Source organism: Lemur catta, chromosome 3 (assembly GCF_020740605.2).
Source record: "Lemur catta isolate mLemCat1 chromosome 3, mLemCat1.pri, whole genome shotgun sequence".
Taxonomy (NCBI): domain Eukaryota; kingdom Metazoa; phylum Chordata; class Mammalia; order Primates; family Lemuridae; genus Lemur; species Lemur catta.
This window is the reverse complement of record NC_059130.1, coordinates 126,179,472-126,195,079: the sequence shown is the minus strand read 5'-3', so window position 1 is coordinate 126,195,079 and position 15,608 is coordinate 126,179,472. Positions and strand designations below refer to the sequence as shown.

The 15,608-nt window shown below is 60.5% G+C and overlaps 1 protein-coding gene across 1 annotated transcript; it reads right to left on the bottom strand.

Annotated features, from left to right (window-relative positions):
* Positions 1-1,774: 1,774 nt before the first annotated feature.
* FNDC10 (fibronectin type III domain containing 10) lies at positions 1,775-3,787 on the bottom strand. The gene is given in 2 exon segments (XM_045548757.1): positions 1,775-3,654; positions 3,656-3,787. Coding segments are annotated over 2 exon segments (678 nt in total). The 3' UTR covers positions 1,775-3,108.
* Positions 3,788-15,608: the final 11,821 nt, after the last annotated feature.

Below are 15,608 nucleotides of genomic sequence, written 5' to 3'. Positions count from 1 at the left end.
TCCACCCCTGCTCCGACTCTTCCCCTCTTAAGGGTGGAATGTCAAGGACTTTTTTAAAAAAAAAAAAAAAAAAAGAAAGGCCCAGAGTCTGCAGCAGGGTCCGGCCAGGGGTGCAGCTCCAAGGTGCTGGCCTGGAGGGAGTTGGAGCTGCAGCGTGGGCGGCGGTTCATCCACCTCTACCTGGCTGGGCCGTGTGTCGGTTCCCATTTGTTTCCACTTTACAGATGCAGAAACTGAGGCTGAGCACCTGCCAGCTCTTAGCAGGCAGAGCCCAGGTGCCAGCCCGGGCAGCCTACGGTGTTTTGGAATCAAAGCAGATCCCTTCTCCATGTTGGAAAAGTATGTGCTGAGGTGTCTTCAGCTGCCAGCGAGCCCGCTGGGCTTCCCTGTAGGGCAGAGGGAAGCCACCTGGAGGGCAGCACCCGTCCCAGCCGGGCCCACAGGCAGAGAGCCAGCGTCCACAAGAGGAAGAGAGAGGAAAGAGAGCAGGGACAGGGAGCAAGAGAGAGAGGGAGAGAGACAAGAGGGGAGGACACAGGGACGGGGGGGGCTGCTCCAGGAGGTGCTGGGGCTGCAGGAGGGAACGTTCTGGATGAGAACTGAAGGTTCGTCTACCAAGCTTTCAGGCGGACCAAGCGGGGTGGGGGCAAGGGCCCAGGTGTCCCTGCACCCCTGGGAGGGTGGAGGAGCCAGCCCAGTCTGTGGGAATGACCTGAGCTTGGAAGCGGACACCTTGGCCTGCATGCCAGCTCCAGGTCATCTCCCCAGCTGGGGATCGTCGTTGGGACCCTCTCTGCGAACCCCAAGCTGGTCTCCAGGCCTCTGAGAAGCCCCTCAGAATTGCCTGACAGGCCTTGACTTTGGCCAGTGCGAGCCCAAGCCCACGACAAGAGGCCTGAATCAGGGCGCAAACCAGGGAGGCCTCACAGAACCCCACGGCTAACCCAGAAGGTGCCACTCGTCCTCGGCTCTGGAACCAGACTGTGTGAGGATGCTGGGGCACTGCCAGGCTCCCACTTCTACCTCTGCTGGTGGAGGGCACTGAACACCCTTCACAAGTGGGCTGGGCTCCCCGGGGAGCCAGGATAGGAGGTGGCTGGACCCGAATCCCTCCCACTCCTGCCCGCTGTCTAGACACATCACCGCACCCCCCCTCCCCCAGATGAGTCACTTCTCAGAGCCTGGCTCCCCCTCCCCGCCGCCCCCGGCTGTTTTTGCTTCCTCAGGGTCACAGCCGGCTGCGGGTGCCCCAAGGACAGCCTGGGAGAGTGGGAGGGCAGCAGCCCACACAGGGCACCCCCAGGAGCCCCAGGCTGGACTTTGTCCACTGCCCCCAGCCCCCAGCCCCAGCACTGCACAGCGAGGCCCCAGGCTGGGGAGGGGGAGCCCTCTCCCAGAGCCACCTAATTGCTGCTTGTCACAGCTCAAGTGGGTCACCCATGAGACTGGGCTATTTCTAACTGCAGCAAGTGCTGCCTCCCCCCCCCCCCCCCCCCCCCGCCTGCACGGCTGGCCCAGGGAACGATGACTTCCCAAGGTCTGAGGGCCGATGGATGAGCAGTGGGCACCCTGTCCGCCCTCCAGCTGGAAATGGCAAGGGCAGCGCGCCGTGCACCTGCCCGGGCCAACCCCACCCTGGCTGGGAAAGGGCTCGGGGCCAGACCCTGGGCCATGCTCCAGAAGCCTGTGGGAACTGGGGAGAAGGGTCCACCTGTCCCGCCCCCACCCCCGCACCCTTCCCTCCACCTTCCCAATAAACACACAACACGGCGTCTTTGGTCTGAGAATGATGGACATTTAGACATGGCGCCAGGATCGCACTTGGCCAGCGCCACACAGGGAGGGGCAGGAGGAGCGAAGACTCAGGGAGGTTGGGTTTGGGTGCTGCGGGGGCCCAGCCAAGGCCTGGGGTCGCTGGTGGTCCTGGGGTGAGGGTCGGGGGTGTATCCGCGGTGACCAGGAGGTGCCAGGGTCAATTCCAGTCGGTGCCCAACATCACCAGGGGGTCGTCACAGAGCGCAGCCTCGGCCAGGGGCCCAGGTCTGCTGGGGGTGGACACAGCCAGCCTTGAGTCCACGGTGGGTAGGCGGCTTCACGGGGCCAGATCCTGGGCTCCCGACCCTTGAGTGTGAAAAGGCTGGGGTGGTGCTGTGGGTCATCCAATGGCCATCGGGGTCTCCTGGGCTGGCTGTGGCGTGGGATCCAGGCCTCCGAGGAAGGTCCGCTGGGTGATGCCGGCGTCCAGCCTTTTGCCCTCAGGACGTGATTCTGTTCACCCCCGCCACCTGCTCCCACTCCCCACAGAAAGTCCTAGTCAGAGGCAACACACACAGAAGGAAAGAAGGGTCTGGCCATGGAGAACCACCAGCCTCTCCAGGTTGGAGGACACTCAACCCCGGACGCAGCAGTTGGCAGCAGGGCCAGGCCTGCTGAGCTGCAGTGCAGCCCGTGCAGCTCCCCACCAGGAAAGAGGCCGGGATGCTGATGACCCTCGGCACACAGCCCTGCAGTGCTGGGGACACTGGCCAGCCACACGACCATGCTGGCCAGTCTCAGGGCACAGACCCCCTTGGACAGCAGGGGCCCGGGGGGTTGGTTGTTGCAGTGGGCTGGAGATGACTAAGGCACGAAGCTAACCTAAGCCCGCTGGGGTGGGGCAGGGAGAGGGGGCGGGCAGAAGACAGGCTCCAAGGGTCGCCCCCCACCCCAAAGCACACAGTGACCAAGCAATGACGACAGCCTGTCTTTGACAACTTGGCACAGGATGCAGGTGCAGTATGACGATCCAGAGTGCCAATGGCTCTTACTGGAAGGAACCATATGTCCTGGCCGTCCCTATAAAGGCCTCTGGAGAGCGGGAAGAGCCCTGGATGCAGCTGGCACTGCAGCCCAGGCCCACAGGCCAGTCGGGAGCCAGAGTCTGGGAGGAGGACGCCCAGCTGGGAAGGGCGTGTGACAATGCCAAGGTCCAGGCACAGGCAGCCGTCTCATCCTAATCGTCTCTGGCAGGCTCTGTGTGAGGATCTCGAGGAACTAGAAATGAGAGGAGGGCGGGCGGAGGGCCTGGAGTCTCAGCCGCCCTGGGGCAGGCTGCGCCCCTTGGGCGCTTCAGCGATGCCTGCGCAGCACGGGGCGCCCGATGACGGGGTGCATGAGGTTCTCGGTGATGTAGGCCACCAGCAGGCAGATGACCACGAGCATGACGCAGATGGAGCCGCCCACCGCCGTCATGGCCACCACAATCTCCCGCATGCGGGGCGGCTCGGCGAGGAACTCCACGCACTCCCCGGGGTCGGCGGGCTCCGACGCGGCGGCGGCCTCGGCACGCAGCGGCAGCGGCTGCAGGCACAGGCGGTAGCGCACGCCGTCGTGCACGTCGGGCACCAGGTAGTCGCGGCAGGAAGCCCCGAGCAGCACGCGCTCGCACGGGAAGCGCGTGTAGGTGCCGCGCCACGAGCAGTTGAGCGCGAAGGCGCGCACGCGGCGCGCCTCGGCCGGCGCCAGGCGCCACTGCAGCAGCACGCTGTGGTTGCGCAGGACGCTGGCGCGCAGAGAGTCGCGGGCCGAGGCGTGCGGTATGCAGCCGGGCGCCTGGCAGCGGAAGCCGCGCGCGGGGCTGCGGAAACACAGGCGCCCGCCGCCCGCCTCGGGGCCCCTCGGGCAGCACCTTGTAGGGGCACCAGGGCGCGTCGAGGGCCGGCTCCCAGCCCGGCGGCGTCGGAGCGGCCGCGGCGCAGGGCGGCGGCGCGCAGGCGGCCAGCAGCAGCAGCAGCGGCGGGGCGCGCATCCTGCGGCTGGGCCGGGCGCGGCGGGGCGCGGGCTCGCGGGCGCACGGGGCGCGGCGGTGGGTCACGCGGGCCGCGCCGCCGCCGCCGCCGCTCCCCGCGTTCGCCCGGCACGCCGCGCCCTCCGCCGCCGCCCGCTCCGACCCGCCCCCGCGCCCGGTGCGCGCTCGGACCCTGCGCGGCGGCGGAGGCGGGGCCGCCCCACGCCCCGCCCCGCTTAACCCTCGCCGGGCCGCGGCCTGCGGGCGGATCTCGCGCCGAGGGGGCGGCTGGGGCTGCGGGCGGGGCCGCGCTCCGCCGCGCCGCTCCCCGCCGTTTCTCGCCCGCGGGCTTTTCCGAGGCTTTCTGTCCACTGCGGCGGCCTGCGGTCCCGAGTCGTGCAGCCGCGCCACCGCCCTTGGCCGCGCCGGGGACTCGAGCCTCCGGGGCGGGGGGAGCGGGGCGGCGGTCCGGATCGCGCAGGGCCCGGGGTCACGCTCCCCGCGCTGCCGGTCCTGGGCCCGCGGCGGGGGCCGGCGAAGCAAAGGTGCCTGCCCAGACAGATGGGGCGGGGGCGGGGATGGAAACTCGCCCCCGCGGCTTCTGCTCTTCCAGGGAGAGAAGCGCCCGCCGGGGAGGAAAGCTTCGGAGACCAGGCAGCGGGTGGCGGAAACTTGGTCCACTCGCACGCAGGAGCCGCTGCGGGGCTGGGCAAAGGGAACAGCTCCCCGAAGGCCCACGCGGGGCCCTGGGAGGGAAAGAGGTAGGTGCGCACCCAAGACCCCGCCCCTCAGCCCCCCCTGCACAGATCTCGGGACTCTGGGCGCCCTTCCGGGCCAGAGGCGGCTGCCCGGCCTGCCTGCCCGGGAACGAGGCAGGGGCGCCTCAGTGCGGGGCCGCAGCTGGGGCAGAGGGCGGCTTGGGGCCCTGGCAGGGCGGTGAGGAGGGGTCTCTGGTAACTGTTCTGTGGACCCTGAGTTCCAGGGGCTCACCTCACCTGGGGGAAGGAGGACAGACTGGGAGTCCTTGGTCCCCACACCCCCACTGGGCACCCTCCCAGCCTCACGAACTCCTGGTCACCCTGGGGTCACCACGAGATCTCAGGGGCTCTACCTGAGGCTGAGGGTCAGGAGCCACACCCCCTCCCAGCCACAGTGTGCCTCTTCACCTGCCTTGGAGGCCCTGGTACCAACGCCAGGCCCCTCCATCTGGTTGGAACCCTGGGCAGGGTCTGCCCGGCCCCAGTGGGGAAGGGTTGGGGGCAGAGACCTTGGGAGGGCACTCCCTGCCCCCACTCCCAGCTTCCACCTTCCACTTGGGCAGAGCAGGCCCTAAGCTCTGACTCTTGCCCCACTGTCATGAGGGGACTCAGGAGCTCCCCCAGGGAAGCAGAAAGTGGTGGTGCCAGGGAAACCCCCGTGTCCTTGGCCAGAACTCACCAGGGTTCCAGCTGGCCTGCTCCTCTGGCGAGAGCTTGGGACACCTGCAGCCCCTCTGCCCCTCAGCACGGGCGTACAGACAGAGGTGGAACAGGGGCCTGGGTGATGATGCGTGGGGCCGGGGAGACCCTCCACTACCATGGCATCTTGGCCTGGGGACAGCTGGGTGGCCATCTGGCAGCCCACTCCAGGCACAAGAGCCAGATGTAAACAGGAGGGACTGTTCTCGGCTCTGCACGGGCTGTTGGGCAGAAGTCCAGCTAGACCCAGCCAGAGGCCTCCCCCGGTCTGTCTTTGTGCCCTGAGGAGGTTCTGGGGCCGGGGGCTCACCAGGGCTGAGATTTTCCTGGTCAGCACCCTTTGGGTTGGGGGCAGCCATGGGCCTGAGGGCTCTGCTGTCCCCTCCCTGGGCTCGTCTTCCATCCATGGTATTGTGCCACTTTTGGGCAAAGAGGATCAGGGTGAGGGGATGGCCGTGCCCCTGGTGTCCCTATGCAAGGACCTTCAAGCTGCAGCAGGATTGGGGGGGTAGGAAACCCTACTTTCCCCCGAAGTTTCTGGGCCAGTGCAGCAGAGAAAGTGAAGTGGTGCTGTCCCCAGAGACCTTCAGGAGACCACCCCATCCCGGGGTGGCCCCACTGTCACCAATGCCACATTTGCAGCCGCCCCTTCCAGCAGCCAGTGGGGTCCAGGGGTCCCTGGGATGCCCTCTTGAGTCCTGTGGAGGCCCAGTCCCAGGACGTGGCTCTGCTGAGGGGCTGGAACCCCCACTGCTCCCACTGCAGCCCCTGAGCAAAGTGACAGTGTCTGTGTTCTGGCTGCTTCAGGAGCTCTGTGACACGTCTCTCCCCAAGGCCCTGCCCAGATGGCCACCTTTGAGGCACTGCCCACCATCAGCATAGACGCCCCTCTGTATGCAGAGAACAGAGGCCCCTGGGAGGCGGGCTGGAACTGCCACCCCACTTCTGGCTGGTGCCAGCTTCCTGGGTGGTCCCATTGGGAACCAGAGGGAAGGGTTCCAGGACGCTAGGGCACTGCTGGACGGGTGCACAGAGAACCGACCTGGGCAGGGGGACAGCCAGATGGAGCAGGACCAGCACGTGAGCTGCGGCTGAAATCCGAAGTCACAGGCCAGGGCGGCACCCGCCTGCCCCATGGCCATTCCAGCCTCTGCTGGCAGCAGCGCTGCATCCCTCTGGGCAGCTCTTTCTTCATCTGTGGGTGGAGTGAACCCAGAGGTTGGCAGCTCCAGACCTTTGCTGAAGCTCACGAGAAGGAGGCGATTGTCCATCTGGCAGCCCTAAGAGCCAGTCTGAGAATGAGGCCAGTCCTGGGGAAGGCAAGAAGCCTGGCCTGCCTCCTTGCTTCAGGCGTCTGGATCCAGCCTCACCTGAGGCAGGCTCAACACTGGACTTCATCGTCATAGGAGCCAGTTAGGCCCCTCCTGTGCAAACGCTGGGACACGGGGTGTCTGAGGATAGGATGGCCCATGTAAGTCCCAGTGGTGTCTGGCTGCAGGCCCTACACATGCTTGTCCTGTCGACCTCTTGCTGGGCCTCCAGCTATGGATTGTGGCCATGGAGTTATCCTCCCGTGAGAGCCAGTGCTGAGGGACGAAGGTGGAGACGTTGGTCCGTAGCAGAGCAGACCACACAGATTCCGTCAGAGGGAAATGTTGATTCCCGGGGTCTACTGAGCCGCGGGGACTTGCTGTTGGGAGGTCCAGCTGGCGCTGGCCCTGAGGAAGGGGGAGGGACCGCTAGCACCCTGAGCTCCGCCCCGGTGGCCTTCACACGCCCGCTCTTCCCTGCCTGAAGCGTGGCCTTCTGCGGTCATCCCACATGTGCCAGCACGCTGACACTTCCTGAGTGTTTTCTTTAAATTGCTTCGCTTTCTCACTTGAGGAATGTTTTTAAAAAGGAGACTTCCTATCTTGACCCTGAATAAAACTCAGTAGTATCACTTGCCATTAGCAGGTGCTGGAAAAATAAATGTTAGACGTTCTTGGCTCCCCGTCCTGCTTGGAGGCATTAGACTGACTCGGAAGGGGTGTCTCTAGAAGCTTCCTTGGCCTTCAACTCCTGCGCACCCCAGCCTGGCTGCCCACAGATTCCCCGCCCCACAGGGAAGTGCCGCCCCCTTCTCCCATCCCCACTCGTGGCGGCAGGAGACATCTCTCAGGTCACCCCTGGCTTCTCACCACACGGACGGCTGGGCCATGGGGCTCGTCCCTCACTGTAGTGGGGATGCTGCCAGCCCTCTAGGCAGGCCGCCCTCTGGGGACCTCCTCCTTGTCACCTGCCCAGCTCCAGGGTGGGTTGGAAACACTCTGCCCTGCAAGGGAAGGCCGCACCAGTCTGCTCCGGTGCAATAGTGGGGGCTTCGGGGGCTGCGGAACAAGGTGGTCCACCTGGTCAGGGCCTTGCGGGAGCCTGGGGCTGGCACTGGGCCGTGGGCCGTGGGGAACGGCCCTGAAGCTTAGGTCGTGTGAAAAAGAACCAGAGGGCTCCCTCCTGGGGCGCCCATGGCCGCCAGCCCCTCCACCCCTGTGGAGCCGCCCTGCTCAGCCTCCTCCCCTTCGCTTCTCCATTTCTCCAGCTGCGGCAATTTCTTTTCTGGGAACGTGTGGCCCCCTAGAACCCCCTGCCAACCTCTGGTCATGCCCCCAAAGGACCAGGGAGGGGACAGAGCCCCTGGCAGAGGTGGGGTCGGCCCCATGTTGGTGTCTTTCCCAATGACTGGGCCCTGATGCCAGTGGGCCTCCTCCATTCACACCAGATCCTGGGCTCCGAGCGCCAGGCACAGCATTTACCTGAAGTAGAGAAGAAGCCCGAGAGCCTCTCTTCAGGGTGGTCTTTCTCAAGGGCTGTCCTGGGTTTCCCTCAACACTTGGCAGACGTGGGTGCGGTGCCTCAGCCCAGCCACCGAACCAGATGGCGCTGTGACCTGGGCATCTTTGTGGCCTCCGGACCCCACTACGCCAATGGGCAGGCATAGCAGGCATCGCTGGGTGCCAGGGTGGAGCTGGGGGCCACAGTGCGTGGACCCAGGGCACGGTGGCTGCAAGAGGAGGGACCATCGGGGAGAGGAGGAAGGACACTGAGCTGCCCACCGCCTGGATCCTGCAATGCCAGGCCAGCTGCCTGTTACAACGACCGTGACAAGCAGCCTCTGAGCTCTGCGACGCTGTTGCAGTTGTGCCGGCCAGAGCCTTCACCCACCTTGCCCGCCAGCCTTTGGCTTTGCTGGTGCACAGTGGGAGGCCATTGTTCTGCTGTACTGGTGAGGCCGGGGCAGCAGCACACCCGGCTCTGACGCGTTTCCTGGCTCCGGAGCCCAGGCTTGCCGCAGCGCCCTGCAGCCTGCTTCCAGGGCAGTGTAGCCCAGGCTGGAAGCTGCTGCCCCGACACCTGGGCCTCTGTTTTCTCACCTGCAGAGCAGGGACAGAGATGCCCCAGCTGCCAGGGTCTCCTCAAGGAAGCCCAGCCACCAGCTCTGGACACTGGGGCTTAGGCGGCTTCCCCGGGTCTCTAGTGGCTCCATCAGACCCGGCTGGGCTGGAGTGCGGTGCTCTGTGGACACTTCCCCTCAGGAAAGGAGCCTGGGCCTCCAGGTTGTCGGGACACCCCACCCCCAACTCCCTCTGCAGACAAGCTCAGAGCTGGCAGCAATTGGGCCCAAAGGGCTGTTTGACCACTGGCTCTGCCGGCAGGCTGAGGCCACCTGGTGCAGCAGAGAAGGAAACTGAGGCTCAGAAGGTCCACGAGACTAAAAAGTAGAGCCAGGTCCCACACAGGGGCTTCTGTGGAGCAGAAGCTCTTCTAAGAGCCTGTGGAGCAAGCCCAGAGGTGGAGGCACCTGCGGGCCCCCAGCCCTCCTTGCGGCCCTGCCCCTCCCATTCCCCCAGCGTCCATTAGGACGAGGCTTGGCAAGATGGCAGCTTTTGCCTAAAATGCAACAAATTGAGCAAAAAGAGTTGTGAACAGGGTAGAAACTGCCTGAGTTGCTTCCAGGGACCAGCCAGGAGGCACGTGCGGGAAGCCATCGGGTTCTGTCTGGCGCATTTCTGCTCCCGTGCGGAGACCCCGGTGGAGCCAGTGGCAGCCAAGGCCTGGCAGGGAGGCAGGGCCAGGCCGGGCCTTGCCGGTCGGCACGGGGTCGACTGCCCAGCCTGGGGTCGGGGCATCGGCAGCTCTGCCCACCTCATCTCGGGACACTTCAGTGACTTAAGTCTACTCGTGTTTCCTGGGAAAATTTCAGTTTTGTGTAAGTGTTCAAATGTACGGAATAGAAACGTCCCCCTTTCTATCCTAAATGGAAGGAACCTCCCAGGCACCACACCTGCTGTGCAGCCAAGTTCTGCTCCGCCCCTCCTGACCTTTGGCCTGCTTGAGCTCTGCAGGCCCATCTTTCTAAAGGTTAGCGGGAAGGCCCTTGGTGACAGGGCTGGGGGGCAGGAGGAGGCCCCCACTCTCTGCACCCTTGTTAGGCGGGAGACTGAGAACACGCGCAGTCGGAGGGAGGATGGGGAGAAACCTCTCCCCTTCCCTTTTCCGATGTCATGAAACTACCGTTGGATGCGCTCTTTGTGCAGAGGGGCTTTCCCAGGGGGGACCCGTCACCCCTAGATCCAGCATTCTGTGTGGGGCTGGCATTGGGGACGTCTTGCCCTGAAAATGCCCTCTTGTATGACATCATTCTCTGCAGAAAGGCACTTCTGTGAATTCCTTCCAAAGCCAGAAGCAAGCTCTGGAATTTCCCTCTTCTTTTGTGTGGAAAGTGATGCCAAATCTCACAATGTTGTGACCTCCTCACTTAAACGAGTCGAGTCTCTGTGTCCTTTCACACTAATGCTGTCTGGGTTTTCTTGAACGTGTCCGTTATCCTTGGCGTCCCTCCCGAGACATTTCTAGACTCCGGCTGTCTGGCGGCAGACAGCTGTCTGTCCCGTTCACCCCGCGTCCTCAGCCAGGCTGCAGGGCTGCAGTGGCCTGCGATACATGCCTGTCCAAGGGATACATATGCAGAATTCCCTCGCTTGTCATTCAGTTGTCTGAAACGGCGGGCCCTGCCAGACAGGGAGAAACAGGAGAGAATACGGAAACCACAGCCCGGCGTGTGTGTGGGGGGAGTTCTCCGCCTGGGGCCTCCCCTGTCGCGTCCAGGTTTTCTGCATTCGGGGCTTGCTGTGTCATTCTTTGCTTTGTGTCGGCTCAGGCCTGAATTCAAAATGATGCCTTCTCGGCAGCTCGGTGGCTCATGCCTGTGATCCCAGCATGCCGGGAGGCCGAGGCGGGAGGATCGCTCGAGGTCAGGAGTTCGAGACCAGCCTGAGCAAGAGCGAGACCCCCGTCTCTACTAAACATAGAAAGAAATTATACGGACAACTAAAAATATATATAGAAAAATTAGCTGGGCATGGTGGCGCATGCCTGTAGTCCCAGGTACTCGGGAGGCTGAGGCAGGAGGGTCGCCTGATTCCACGAGTCTGAGGTTGCAGTGAGCTGTGACCAGGACACGTCACTCTAGCCCGGGTCACTCAAAAAAAGAAAGAAAGCCTTCCATGTTTTCTGCAGACTTTTCATGGTTTCACCGAGAAAGTCTCTCCCGGTGTCTGGTCCGCCGTGTTGCTGAAAACGGGCCTCCGCGTCCGGACGCTGATTGGCCGCGTCGCTCGGTTCCTGGCAGAGCAAAGCCCGGCGGGGCCGCCCGAGCCCCTCTCGGGGGGCATCGGGCCACCGCGCAGCCGAGGGAGACCCCGGCGACGGTGGGACTTGGGTTCAATCTGTTGCCGCAAAATCAGGCCGAAACGCAGGCCCGTCCGTGCCAGCCCCCAGCGCAGGTCCGCCGCGGGGTCGGGGGTCGGGGGTCGGGGGTCGGGGCCCGGGACGGCGGGGTCGTGGTTCGGGCCCGGGAACCGGGGGGTCGCGGGTCGGGCACGACGGCGCCCCCTGCCGGACACGCGGCGCTGCGCGGGCAGCCCCGTTCCCGCGCCGAAGTGTTCCAGCTGTGCTTGCTTCGAAAAAGTATGAATTTTAACTTTTTTAAACCTTTTCTTTTCCTGCCCTTTCTCGTGTGTCCTTGCCCATTTTCTCCCCTTTTGTTTTTATTTATTTATTTTTTTTGAGACGGGGTCTCGCTCTGTCTCGCTGGCTGGAGTGCAGTGGTGTCATCACAGCTCACTGCAGCCTCCAACTCCTGGGCTCAGGCGATCCTCCTGCCTCAGCCTCCCGAGTAGCTGGGACTGCAGGCATGCGCCACCATGCTGGCTAATTTTTTCTATCTTTGGTAGAGATGGGGTCTTGCTCTTGCTCAGGCTGGTCTTGAACTCCTGACCTCAAGCGATCCTCTCGCCTCAGCCTCCCAGAGTGCTGGGATTACAGGCATGGGCCTCTGCCCCGCATTGAGCCCATAGAACGCTTTGGGTAGCATTGCCACTTTGTAGGGTCCCCCAGGACCCCCAGCTTTGTTTACGTGTCCTGCCCGAGAAACACAGAGCACCTTGACAGCTCTGGGACCCGGCTCTATGTTTTCCCTGCAGCCTTGAACCCAACCTGGGCCCTTGAACATTCCTAGGTACTGATAAAGCTCTTTAGGTTGTTGTTGCTCAAAAACCCTGAGAGATTAACCCTGCTGCTAAACACACAGAAACCAGCCTTGGCCCTGAACCAAATTCCTTAAACCCTCATATAAACCCCATGCTCAGCCCCCTTGTGGGGACTTACGTAGATAGGCTATCTCTGTCCTCACTGCGGCTGGGCTCGGCTCTGTACGTAGGTTCCCCTAATAAATGCTTTATTTATCAGCCTGGACAGAGCACCACTGGAAGTCTAGTGCTTCTCTCTGTGGAATCCCTGCTGGCCTCATCCTGAGACAGTTTGAGGCTACCCCTTGCGGGAACTCTCCTGCCACTGCTTTGGGGACAACTGCAGCTGTGGGTTCACCCAGACAGAATATACCTTAACAATATTAAGTCTTCCAATCCCTGAGCAGAGATGGATGACTTGGCAGCTGCTTTGGAAACCCTTCGGTTTCCTTTAGCAACACTTTGCAGTTTCCTGTGCACAAGTCTCTCACACCACCTCGGTTAAATCTGTTCCCAACTGTTTTATTCTTCTGGATCTTATCGTAAAATGGAATTGTTTTCTTAATTTCTCTTTCATATTTTTCATGGCTAGCATCTAGAGATACAACTGATTTTTGTGCGTTGATCTTGTATCCTGCCATTTTGCTGAATTTGTTCATTAGCTGTAGTAGTTTTTTTGTGTTTTTTTTTTTGGTTAGGGGTTTTTATGTATAAGATCATGTCATCTATGAATAGGAATACTTTCATTTTTTCTTTCCAATGTGGATGCCTGTTATTCCTTTTTCTTGCCTAACTGTTTTGGCTAGAATTTCCAGTATAATGTTTAACAGAAGTGGTAAAAGTGCAGTTTCTGGCCGAGCGCGGTGGCTCACGCCTAGCACTCTGGGAGGCCGAGGCGGGAGGATCCCTCGAGGTCACGAGTTCGAGACCAGCCTGAGCAAGAGTGAGACCCCGTCTCTACTAAAAAATAGAAAGCAATTATCTGGACAACTAAAAATATATAGAAAAAATTATCCGGGCATGGTGGTGCATGCCTGTAGTCCCAGCTACTTGGAAGGCTGAGGTAGGAGGATCACTTGAGCCCAGGAGTTTGTGATTGCTGTGAGCTAGACTGATGCCATGGTGCTCTAGCTGGGACAACAAAGCGAGACTCTGTCTCAAAAAGAAAAAAAAAGAGCCTAATTTGTTTATTTGAGAGGCTACTTTTACTTCTTTATAAGTCTTGCTCCCTGTGGGCTATAGGGCAGATGAAACTGCCATGTAATGCCCTCCTTTTCTGCCTAATCTTGGATTAGGGAGCCTGGGAAATGTGTACTGTTTCTTGGGGTACTACACACTGCAAGTATTGCAGACCCACAAAGGTTTATACTTCTTTAACCCTTTGGGGCCACGGATGTGCCTGTATCTTGTCAGTCACAGCCGCTGGCAAACCCCAGTCTCACCTGCCCGGACCATGCCCCTGAGTTTTATGGGGCTCCCTGGCCCCTGGACTTTCTGTGGGCTGCCAGCCCATCCTCCGGATTGCAGATACTCTAGGACTCTGGGTAGTCTCCTGCAGAAGACTGACATCCACAGAGGTTAGCAGAATGTTATCCACACACTATTCCCATCAATGCCAGGCACATCACTTAACATGGACGGGTTTCTGGCCACTAAACCGTGGCAGGTAGTAGGGCTGTGTAAGTACCCCAGGGTCAGCCCTCCTAGGGGAAAGCAAACATGTCCTGGGCCTGTGGGTCTGAAAGTTTGTGGCAGAAAGCATCTGCGACGTCCAGGACAGGGCGCCATGCGCCTAAGCAAGGGCCAGGCCTTCCAGTGTTGGAGGTGCATTCAGGGTGGCGGATGACCATACTTAGTGCCTGGAAATCAACTGTTGTTTGCCAGGGGCTCTCAGACTCTTGCTCTACCCACACACAGCAGGTTGCTTTGCAGGATGCAAAATCCCCACCGCTCTAGTTTCTGAATGTAGCTGTTATCTCTGCGTCCTCCCGGGAGGCGGTATTTTTGATGCGCATCACCCGTCTTCAGTGGGTAACACCACCAGCTCCCATCTAGCTTCCCTCACCCAGAGACTGGACTTACCTATGGTTATCTCGAGAGCATCCATAAATTAGTTTCCACGCGATGCTTCCTGTCCCCGAATGGCCCTGGGTTCAGGGGAGCCTTGGCCTTCCTGGCATGGTAGGGGCCCTTCCTGCCCATGTCCACCCTGGGGGTGCCCCAGCCCTGCCTGGCCACTGCTCCTGTCACCCAAAGTCCCCAGGTGGCACGTCTGAGGCTGTGGGCTCCCCACTCTTTTTGACTTTTCTGGCCCTGTTGGTAACTAACAGTGGTGGTGGGGCTCGTGCCTCTTTCCAGCTGTAATTCCTCCTCTGACTTTCACACCTTGCTCTTGGCCGCCAGCTCAGCCTCTGTTGCCCATCCGGCTGCCCACGGCAGAGGCCAGCCTGTCCCCCACCAAGCGCTGGGCTTCCTTACTGGCCATTTGCAATTCAGAACCCTCCATCAGGCTTGCAACACTTCTGCAGCTTGTGGAGCTTCTCAGTGCCCTAGGGGCAGCCTGTCAGCACGTGGCAAGTGGGCCACAGTGCCCCACACAGACCTCGAGGCTATCCCCATGTCCCTGTCAGTCCCTCTCTGCCCCATCCCATTTCGTTGGAATCCTGACGACTATGCCAGTTGTTTTGTCCCCCAAACCTGTGGCTGGAATTGCCCCTGATGTGGCAGCAGGATGGTTTCCCTAAGGGAGTGCCCTAAACCACCCTGACATGGGGCAGGTTGGGCTTCCACAGAGAAGCACTGATCACCAGGCTGATCGGTCCAGAGCACTGATGAGCAGAACTTAGGTACGGAGGCTGCGGCCTATCCTAGGGCGACAGAGAAGTGAGAGAAAGAGGTGGTCTCCCCAGGTACCTCTGCAGTGAGGGTGTTGGGTTGTAGAGTTTTATAGGAGGAATGAAGACATTTTTGTTGTTTTTAAGGACACGGGGTCTCGGCCAAGGAATTAAGAAATTTGATTTAGGATTGGGACTTGGTTTCTATGTGTTTAGCAACATGTTTGATCTTTTAGGGTTTCAGGCAACAACCTAAACAAGTTTATTAGTGCCTGGGAATGTTCACGGCCCTGTCTTGGGCTCAAGCCTGCAGGGAAAAACATTTAGTGGGCCAGGTCACAGAGCAGCCAATGCACTTGTTCTCCGTCAGGACAGAAAGCAAGCAGGGAGCTGGGGGCCCCTGCAGGAGAATGAACACGTGTTCAGACATGTGCCCTTTCCAGGAAGTTATCAGAGGACTCACTTCAGAAAAATGAGAGAGTAAAGCTAGAAAGAAATGGCCATATCCCAGGAAACAGGGAATCTATGAAATGAGAGAGTCTCAAGGATGAAAACAAAGAAAAGCTCGAGCTGATTGCTGTGCAGGAGGCTGAGAAAGTAATCCGTCTGGGCTGGAACAGGGGAGAGGGCTCTCTGAGCAAAGTCTCCAGGAATTAAATAGAACTGCTGTGTTTGAGCCCTTGGAAAATGTCATTTTCAGGCATGCGGTGAAGATGTTGGAGCACTTGGAACAGTCAGCCATGGGTTAGTGAAGAGCCAGGCATAAGCAAATGCTAAGTAACTATTAATATTAACGCAAGAGAAAAAACAAAAGATTGCCCAAGAATGTCAGCATGGATTTACATAGTAGCAGTGACCAGCAGGTACTTAGTCATGAAAGCATAGACCTGGACTGTCCATTTAACCACAACGGTTGTGAAATTTGCCAGCACCAGAAAGGGTCCACTCATTTCAAACCCTAAGAAAATGGAGTGGAGGCCATGGA